We start from the raw sequence: 10,040 nt of genomic DNA on the forward strand, positions 1-10,040 counted from the left end.
GTACACAAAGTCACTTGTTCAATATTTTTGAAAAACGCATTCAATTTGTTGTATGTGTGTCGCCTTTCCGTGCACAGCATCCGCTTGGCTTAAAGGTTTACAGCTCACTGTTATTTATAAGCAGGCAAATTAAGTTTAGCCTTATCGGCCAACGGTAAATACCAAAAAATACCTCAAACCGCGCACTATCGATAATTCCACACGATATATGCGAGCCATCGATAGGTAACAGCACCGAACAGCTGTTAGTCGGCTGTTAAGTTTGCAGTGAGACTTAACAACAACAAATTTTCACTGCTAGAATTTCTAAAAAAGAATGAAAGTAAAATGTTATTAATACGGTTTTATATTTATAACAATTAAAAATTGTAGTATAAATATTTAAAATGATATTCTATAATATTTAGTAGAAAACTGCACATATAAATTACGTAAGCAGCAACAACTGTTAGTTTTATTAAATAAACACACAATTTAAAATCAAGATTTTTAAATTATTTTAATTAAATATCCGTTGCATGATCGATAAAAGAAACGTACAGATGTTGTGTGACCCTGTCACCGAGTTTGCCCTTAAAATATACCACTATTTATTTAGTGACAACTGTGTCTATGTTTTCGATAACACACACGACAATCGCAATCGGCAATTGGCAATCGACACAAGTACAACTACGTGGCTGGGCCGCTCTGTTTAGCAATAAATTTTACTTACGACTAATTTTCCGAACGCGAAAACCAGTAAAACAGCAAAAATGGAGCAAACATCATTAGCCAAAATAGCGCTAGCATTATGTGGCCTGCTGCTAATAATGGGAACGCCAATAGCGCAAGCCTTCATTGTCAACATCGATGCGCATAACGAGGAATGTTTCTTTGAGAACGTCGAAGGTGGCACAAAGTTTGGTAAGTCACAATAACTATTATATGTGAATCATGTAATATGTATATGTGTGTGCCATCACTTAGGTGTTACATTCGAGGTGATTGACGGCGGCTTCCTCGATGTGGACATCAAAATCACCGGCCCCGATCAGCATGTGATGCACGAAAGCGAAAAGGAATCTTCCGGCAAATATACTTTCGTTGCTCCCTCTAAGGGCGTGTATACCGTGTGCTTCAACAACGAGCGCAGCAGCATGACACCTAAGATGGTCATGTTTTCCATCGAGCTGGGCGATGCGCCACAACGCGCCCCCGGTGCTCCTGGTCAAGAGGAGGTGGGACACACCAAGCTGGAGGACATGATTCGTGAATTGTCGGGAACGCTGACGAGTGTCAAGCACGAGCAGGAATACATGCATGTAAGTGAACTACAATTCAGTTAACACCACGTCGGATTCGTCATTAAATCTCGTTGTATTGCAGGTGCGCGACAAAATCCATCGTTCGGTCAATGAGAGCACCAACTCCAGAGTCGTCTTGTGGTCGACATTTGAGGCCCTCGTTCTTGTGCTGATGACTGTGGGTCAGGTTTATTACCTCAAGCGTTTCTTCGAGGTGAAGCGCGTTGTGTAATCCAAGGGAGGAACCTGAACAGGAGTGAAAGGGAGAGCAGAGAAAGGAGTGGAGTACGAATGTGAATGTGTTGCAAGTCTCAGCCTAATTTTAAACTGATTAAATTAAATACTACGTTTTTTTGTAACAAAAACCGAAACAACCAACCTACCCAATCAATTCAGCTGCTTGTTTTTTCTATCGCCCTGTAATTATCGAGCTCGAGCGCTGTAATTAGATAGTTAACATCTTGAGACTGTCAAAATGCCACAGTTGAATAATATTTCCCTTGTCAGCTGCATCATTTTTGCAGTTAGCTGAATCTTGCTTAGAAAATTATTTCAGCAAATTAAATTATGCTCCATTTGTATCATTATTATCACAAAGACCGAGTAATTCACTTAGTTTTCTCATCATTAACACTATCAAATTTCAAAGTTAATCTTTGCAGTTAACTGCCTCTTTAAAGATAGTGTCAATTAAATTATACTAACTTATACAATATAATTATGGTCAGCATCTAGCAGTTCCTTTATCTCCTTCTATAGAGACAACTGGTTCTTTATGAAATGTAAAGTTGTTCATTGCAGTTAGGTGCCTCATTATTAGCCCCTTTAAGCCATTAAATTAAATTCAAATCTGCATTCTTTAGCAATTCTTCCATACTTTAGTTCAATGACAACTTTTGTACATAGTTAGATTAATTAAAGAGACTTTGCTTTCACTAAAAAGTAGTCATTGCACTTAGCTGCTCCTTTAGAACACTAACTGGAGCTATTAGACAAAATGTGTAAGAATTTAATTAGCTTCGCAGAGATAAAACAATTCGTCGTTCATTTTCCTTTCCAGATATAAAACAATTCTTCACTGTCACTTCAAACATTCTCGAGTAAACGAAATGCTGTTAAACATTCAACACTTCTTGAAAAAGCATTACAAAACAGATCTTGACTCATTCGTCTGCATATGAAATGTATAATTTCTTGTTGTTGCTAAAACATTTTTAATTCAGCTATTATCAAAAATTATTCAATTTCAAGAATGGAAAAAGTCCATTCAACTCAAAAAGTCTGTAGACATTTAAAGCTTATCACAATGACATTTTTTTTGCAATTAATTTGCAAAATTCGGGGAAATTCTTCAAGCTAAGCTTATCACAACACTTAGCACAAATGCGATAAAGACAAGTATAGAAAAACAGAAAATGAATTATGAAGAAATGTGCAGCAGACGCTCGGCATAGTCGGCAATGTGCAACACGCCGTGTTCCATGGATGCCACGTGCAGGTTGTTGCCACTCATGTATTGTTTGTTGATGTGACTGTTCTGCAGCTCCGTAATCAGCGTGGAACACGCCGCAGCTGGATCTCCAGTGCTTACCAACATATTCTAAAACACATGACGAATGATTAATGCATTGCTAAATGTAAATTTCCTAATCATTTTCGAAGATGACTCACCGCCCAGAATTCGTTGCCTGGCAGCGCATTGCCATCCCAAGCATACGTGACCAGCAGCAGCTGGTCCTTCTTTAGCTTATCGTTGGGATTGCGCACGGAAAGACGCACTTTGATGCCACCCTGTGGATGCGTTGGCTCTTTAATGAATGCGCCATCGTGGATGCCGTCGCATTGCTTCAAATGAAACCATGAGAAATGCACGTCGCCAACATGCAACAGACGCGTGCTCAACGCACGCAAACGCTGCTCAAAGGTCGAGAGAAATATGCGCTCCTGCTCCTCCAATATCTTCCACACGCCCAGTCCAAAGCCCACCACATGTATGTAGGCCAATTTGCCAGCAGCTGCTGCACGTGCCTCCGCCTCCAAGAGCAGGCAATCGAAACTGATGGCATACCGTTTGCTCATCACTCGGGCATCGAGATAGCCCTCGTCATGCAGCAGCGGGAGAAAGCGTGACGCATCCTGTGGCACATCCGTGTAACGAAAGTCCTGCGGCTCCTCATAGAAGTCGCGCCATAAGCGACGATAATCCAGGACGCGATTTTGTGGCTTGTCCGCCTTGTAACCATAACCCTTTGCTTCGGTATTCTGTCGTGGCGTTATAATAATATCCTGGTACTCCATGACTTCGTCACGCTCGAAGCGTGCACCAATCATGCCCATGATGACGCCCTCGCGCTCAATGAGCGTTTTGTTCTGTTCCACGACGCCGGCATTGGAGCGATCGCCGTTGTTGATGAACTCGGAGTGCGTGGACACATAGAGCAACGCAGCCAGCTTGATTTCATCATAGCTGAGCACTTGATCGAGCAACAGCGGAGAACGCTGCTTTTCCACATCGCCAATCTGCTCGAAGCCACCACTTCCACGTTGTCCGCTGAGGAGTTTAAAAGTATCGCTGCCACCAAAGAAGTAAGCGCAACGTTTGTCCAGCAACCGCTGCACAAAGTCAGTCAACGAGAGATTGCCATAGACACTCAATTCCTTGGCATTACCTGGAAGCGAGAGTGGGAGTTAATCCTGTCTAGAATTCAGAGACTATTCACTCACCATACTTTTGCTTGTGCTCCAGAAAGTTCAGCAAGAGCACCAGCGTCAATTCGTGTACTATGGGATAAGCTGAGGCAATCTGACCGCGTATCAATTCCCGACGTTCTGTAGGTTGAGTTTTCACTCGACAAGTGTCAATGGGAAACTGGGTGTGAGGAATTTAGGCATTTATTGGGGTATTGTGCGGAGATATTTCCACTTACTGGTATGGGAAACTGCTCAGAGATTTGCATAAACTCATCGAGATCGACGGCAGCTGCTTTTGTCGATGGTTTTACTAAATTTGTGCACTGCTCCAGCTGTTGCTTGGCAAACGGAGTCAGCTGGGACAATTGTTGTGGAGGCACCACTGTAGGATTTGGCCACACTGTGCTCAGTGAGCTACTCATCTTGCTCTGAAACTTGCCCAGTTTTTGCGCCAGACTACGCGTTGCTTTGCGTAGCATAAACTTGATACTAATAAATTTTGCAAGGCAAACAAACCTGTAGCGAATACAAAAACATCACAAAGCCGAAAATGGCATGTTGCAGCAACATTGTTGAGAAGGCATCGAGATATCAACATATCGATACTGCAGTCGATTTATCGTGCAACACTTTTCTTGCGCGTTTTGTGTTGTTATATATATATTATATAGCTTTTTAAATACTGGTGATTGCATGAATAATTAATTACATGCATTTTTTGCAACTTTCGACTTGTTGTTTTTGAAAAAGCAGTTTTATTTTTCAGTGTGTTACCATATAAAACATTTATACGTTGTAATTCTTATGAATATACCAAAATACAGTGAATGCGCAAATTTTCACCTGGTAACACCTGCCCTTGAGTTTCCAAAGAAAAGTACAAAGCGAGTATAAAACAGGGCGTTATTTTAAACAGATTGTAAATTCCGTGTAAAATGAACTTGTAAAACCTAGTCGACTTTTTATTTGCGCCTTTCGAATGTCTTATTACTTACTGCTCAATTTTTTATCGAATAATAGCATATTTTTTTTTTTTTTTTTTTTTTTGTGTTTTAAGTTACCACCCGACCCATGGGCAGGGGGGAATTATTTGGCCGCTCCCTAAGCACCCGACCGAGAACTGGTAGATGCCTTTATAAGGTGAAAAACGCCACGAAAAATTGATTGAAGTGCTCAATCAGAGGTCCAAATTTGCTTCTTTTATGAAATCTATGATAGTTTTAATGTGCTCGACATTTCCTTCCTTCAAGAGAGCGTGAATGTTGTTGTGTGTTCCTAGTGTTGGGTAACGTTGGCGTACAGTATCGTATTTTGAACAGCTGAGGATTGCATGTGAAGCGTTATCGATAGCTCCACAAGTATCGCACAAGTCGTCCAACGTGACATGCATTTTGAAAAGAGTGGCCTTATCGAAGCCGTTACCACTTAATAAGCGATTGATCGTTTTTATGTCTTTTGGTTTCATATTGAATTTATTGTTGGAAAACCAGGGTTTCTTGATTAAAGCTGGGAAGATGTCACAGAAACCTCGAGGTTTGCGAACTACGAAGGAGTTGTACTCCTCTTCCCATTCCAGTTTAATGCGTTTGTATATCTCGTTGATTGCGTCTTTGACTGACCAGTTTAGCAATGTGAAGCTGCCTTCTGTGGGTGCGTTTTTGGCTGCATTATCGGCTATTGTGTTTTGTGGGATGTTGGAGTGTCCCGGAATGTAATGAATTTCTATGGACTTTAGATGGTGATGCCGGTTTATTTTTTCAACGATGCTGGCTGCAATATGATTGTCGTGGATTGTTTTGCATAGGTTGATAATGCTATTTTTGCTGTCCGTAAGAATAGCGACTCGAGGAAGATTGTTGAATAAGGCGAAGTCAAGTGCTTTGTCAATTGCAAGGAGTTCGGCAGAGAGTGACGACAGTACTTTGTCTGTGTAATAACTAGCTATGTGCTTTGACCTCTCGTGCAAAAAGGCTGCACTCGAATGTGTTCTTGTAACAGATCCGTCCGTAAAAAATAGCTCAAAATTATTGTTTTTTAAATGTCCAATTTTTTCATTAAATAGAAGGAGAATACTAGAATTGCAAATTGATTTTTTGTTCTTTGCGGAACCTTTAAAAAAGTCAGTAAAGCCGGTCAGTTTTTTGCAATGGGTAACAGAGGATTCAATTCCCTCGATATGCTCAAGCACGTCTGCGAACTGTCTGTATGTTTTTTGTGTAACTTGTGTTTATGTGGGGACTGACACATATTGTTTTTCTTGCGGGGAGGTTTAAGGCAAAGACTTTAACCAGTTCCTTTGCAGTTGTGAATTTGTAGCGATAGAGTGGAGGCAATTCAGCAGCAAGATGGTAAATTATTGGGACGGGTGTGCACTTTATGAGTCCCAGCGCTTTTCTTAACTGGCAATAATAGCATATTTTAAAAATGCAAGAAAAAAAAGTGTAGTAACGGTTTTTTTTTTGCATGCCAACCAACTCACTGACGCTTGTGGTATTTTGCAGTATTTTTATACTAAAAGATTTTACAATTTCATCACAATGCAATTTTTTTAAACCTTTGAATAATTTTCAAAAGCAAAAAATTTGTGCATATATTTAATTAAAAGTGACCAAAGCATAAAAAACATTTGTTTACCAAGAACTAATTATCAAATGTAGCACAATAATAATTTCATCAGTATCGGCAATACATCGTATCGATACCTTAGCAATTTCAAATGGTAGTCGCATTAACAATACCCTAGACAAATAAGTGAACAGACAAATAAAATCATTAATAGGTCAACAGTAAATTTTGCAAATGTATATCGCCTAATATGCAATAATGAATAAATAAAAGATTCGTGTCAACGGTTGTCAATCGTTAATAGTTAACGATTATGTATTATCGGTCAAAACCGACTGACCAACAGGTGTTTAACTGACAATATGGTCGACCAATTGCCGTTGTTAACAGGGTATAACATAAATAAACGATAATGCCGGACGCAAACGGACAATGGCTTAAATACAATTGTGAAATTGACGAGTGCAGTGCTATAAAATGACAACATTTGGCGATGAAGTCGATGCCATTTGGCCCCAATTGGATGCACAATTTCAAGAAATTACGAAATTTGGCCAACAACTGTTGCAGAAATGTGAATCCGTTAAGCCGGCGAATCCCGAGGCGATCATCGATGTGCAGGCGTTTATAGCCAAGTCCACAGAGTTTCCATTGGAGGTGCGTCCTTGAGTGTTCCCAATTATAATGTAATCTATGTAACTTCCCATTGCTATTCCCTAGTTTGGCGTCGAGAGCTGTCGAGTGCTGAGTCAACCTGCCGAACGTCATGGCATCATTGGTCAGCAGATAGCCTCGGTTTATCCCATTATACACGAACGCACGCTGTTGCTCTATTTGCAATTCCTGGAGCACAAATGCGAGTGGGGTAAGTGCGATGCGTGTATAAAAACATTGATTATAAATTGTCTCACATAGTTTCGAATATGTCAATTACAAAGATTTCCCTTTACAGGCAACGAAGTGGAGCTGCCCGTGTATCGTAAACTCTCGCTCCTGGGCTTTGTGCAACGTTTGCTGACAAAGCGTTGCGCCAGCTTCTTTGCGCGCAACGATAAATATCTATTGTTGAGTGGCGAACGCGGCGCCAGCGGCTTTGAGCCCATTGGCAGCCTGCAGGAGCAGGCGCCACTGCAGTTGGAACAGGTGCTCAGCTACGATGAAGTCAAACTATCGGCGCTGCTCTCGGTCAGCTCGCACACGGAGTTCATCAACGAAGGCGAGCGCACAAATTGCGGTCGCGTGACACGGAATCGAAGAAGTTTGGAGACGCAGGGCGTGATCATGGGGCTGATTGGAGCGCGACTCTCGCGACGCAATCTGATGGAGTTCCAGGACATTGTGATTGCACGAACACAAAACACCAAACAGCAGGGTTATGGACAGGAGGAGGAGATGACTCCGACGACACGAGAGCAGGATTATCGTCGAGTGTGGCGTCATTTCTATGAGACACCGGATCATTTGCATGGCACCGTGAGCATTGATAACAAACGCTTTGGTGTCTCGGGCAACAAGCAGGATGTCTTTGACAATCTGGTCATGAAGCGTCGCTACGCCATCAGCTTTGATATGCTGCTCCTCGAGGCGCAAGCGCGTGCCCTCAAGGCCAACAAGCAGGCCTACATCCATGTGGTTGGCTTTGGCTTGGGGGTTTGGAAAGTGGCGCCGCAGCAGGAGCAAATCTTTCTGGAGACCTTCGAGCAACGTTTGCGTGTGCTTCACAAGCAACTCACTCACATTGGCGTCGTGCACTTCTCGTGGTTTAAGCTGACGCGTTGCGGTGGTCTTCGGGATGGCGCTGTGCTCAAGAGTTCGTCACATCCGTTGGGCGGCATTCGTGTGCATCTCTCCAAGCGAAATCCGGCGGCGAAGCTCGATAAACCGGAACAGGAGAACATGCTGCTGGTTGTCTCGTATGCCTGGGATGGCAACGCGTTGCCCGGCAATGAGTTTTGGATGGTGAGTGAATCGAATTCGATTTTACTTCTATTTTTGCGATAACTTTTTCTTTTGCTTTTCCTAGAAAATGCTCAAGTCAACGGGTGACTCGTCCACCGCCTGCTCCACGCTCATCACCGAGCTGCACAATCCGCACATCAACACGGACTACTGCAATGGCAACAATCTCCACATTGTTTCGCTGCAGCACGGCGTGCTTCACATCTCTGAGTATGCCAAGATTCTGCTAGCTCAATCTAAATGAGTCTAGTTTTTATATAGATACATATATGTATGTATATGCATCTATCGCAATTATTGACTTATTATTATAATTATTCCAACTTGTTACACACTTTCAAAGTGGTTTACATAAAATAGAAGCGGTTGAAAAAACGTTTTAAAAGAGGTTTGCAATATGTTTTAGTGCTCTAATATACTACTAAAACTAACACAGATAATTTTCCATTCATGTTTATGTTCGCAAACCGGTTCGTGGAGCGGTTCAACACTGGTTCAACGTCTTTTTTACTGCGTAAACTCTATAGGATGTCAATAGAATTACTCTGTATTATGTTTACTAAACAGGAGAACCAACTTAAAGGCAAAAACTTTTGCGAACCGGTTCGCCAAAAGTGGTTTAGTGTTATAACTTCCATAGTACGCTGGCAAAACTCAAATTTTGGAGAATACTGAATGAACTGACTCATAAGTGATTCAGTTTCCTGTATGCTTTCAAAAAATAGCAGCAACTAAAAGGTAAAAGCCTTACCGAACCGGTTCACCGAAAGCGGTTCAACGCTATAGCTCACAAAGCACTTGGGCTAGCGAACCAGAATTAGGTGCATTTTGTAGAAAACTGAATTGACTTTAATGCAAGTTCAAATCAATGACTTAGGCTGCCCAAAACTCCAAAAAAAAAGCAATTCGAGTAGGCTGCGCCACAGCTTAGACAGCTATTGAGTTCCTCACTAATAGTATTCATTCCGAGCTGAGAGCGTAAAGAACATAAATTTATATTTTCTAAAAAGAAGAAAACCAAATTAAACAATTTTCAACTTTTACGTGCTAAAATAAATAATTAATCATGGATTCATGGATGAACCCATATAATATATTAATGTATTTGGTGTGCATGGTGACACCGTTCGGCGAAAAGTGTCGCAACTATATACTCAAGACATATGGCGATTGTTATCTGAACTTGAACTACAATCTGTTGTCGATAACTCGCTTTCCCAACTGGCTCTGGACCAGCGTGATCAATGGCGATAGCTACACTTTGCTGGTGGACACCTCGCGTCCCGAATGTCGGCACCTTAGCTATCAGACGAATGAGCCCAACTATTTTTCCATCTATTATATACTGAAGCTGTGTTTGTTGCTGGGTATTACCGCTTCGCTGATCTATGTCATCATTAAAGTCGCCGTTCGACTTGCGTTCAAGCATTAAAGTTTATCTGTTCTGCAAAGTAAGTAATTTCTTTCTTTTTCCTTTTATTTTTATTTTTTGTACATTTCATTAATTTATTTTGCGTTTCAGAAATTTTATGAAATTTA

At 41.3% G+C, this 10,040-nt stretch overlaps 4 protein-coding genes across 5 annotated transcripts in view; 2 read left to right on the plus strand and 2 right to left on the minus strand.

The window, feature by feature from the left end:
* LOC117578271 (uncharacterized) overlaps window positions 1–84 on the minus strand; it is a 75,124-nt gene extending 75,040 nt beyond the window's left edge. The window contains exon 1 of the mRNA XM_052003159.1: window positions 5–84. The gene's annotated coding sequence lies outside the window, so the exon portion shown is untranslated. The remainder of the gene's footprint in view (window positions 1–4) is intronic.
* A 558-nt stretch (window positions 85–642) lies between these two features.
* On the plus strand, window positions 643–1,677 carry LOC117578278 (transmembrane emp24 domain-containing protein 2). Its single transcript, XM_034263705.2, has 3 exons — window positions 643–906; window positions 970–1,304; window positions 1,369–1,677. Exons 1-3 carry the CDS (start codon window positions 756–758, stop codon window positions 1,516–1,518), a joined length of 636 nt encoding a protein of 211 aa, XP_034119596.1. The 5' UTR covers window positions 643–755; the 3' UTR covers window positions 1,519–1,677.
* Window positions 1,678–2,362: 685 nt separating this feature from the next.
* On the minus strand, window positions 2,363–4,490 carry LOC117578270 (uncharacterized). Its single transcript, XM_034263693.2, has 4 exons — window positions 4,214–4,490; window positions 4,011–4,155; window positions 2,958–3,955; window positions 2,363–2,886 (listed from the first exon to the last, which is right to left on the minus strand). Exons 1-4 carry the CDS (start codon window positions 4,454–4,456, stop codon window positions 2,707–2,709), a joined length of 1,566 nt encoding a protein of 521 aa, XP_034119584.1. The 5' UTR covers window positions 4,457–4,490; the 3' UTR covers window positions 2,363–2,706.
* Window positions 4,491–6,910: 2,420 nt separating this feature from the next.
* Window positions 6,911–9,200, plus strand: LOC117578272 (uncharacterized). Of its 2 annotated transcripts, XM_034263695.2 has the most exons (4): window positions 6,911–7,199; window positions 7,263–7,407; window positions 7,495–8,501; window positions 8,566–9,200. In XM_034263695.2, the coding sequence occupies exons 1-4, from the start codon at window positions 7,020–7,022 to the stop codon at window positions 8,743–8,745; spliced, it is 1,512 nt and encodes a 503-aa protein (XP_034119586.1). In that variant the 5' UTR covers window positions 6,911–7,019; the 3' UTR covers window positions 8,746–9,200. The 2 variants fall into 2 exon arrangements, with proteins under 2 accessions (XP_034119586.1, XP_051861195.1); XM_052005235.1 differs by lacking the exon at window positions 6,911–7,199 and having other exon boundaries at window positions 7,267–7,407; window positions 7,481–8,501.
* The last annotated feature ends 840 nt before the right edge of the window (window positions 9,201–10,040 follow it).

The sequence above is a fragment of the Drosophila albomicans genome, chromosome X (assembly GCF_009650485.2).
Source record: "Drosophila albomicans strain 15112-1751.03 chromosome X, ASM965048v2, whole genome shotgun sequence".
In the NCBI taxonomy this organism is placed as follows: Eukaryota; Metazoa; Arthropoda; class Insecta; order Diptera; family Drosophilidae; genus Drosophila; species Drosophila albomicans.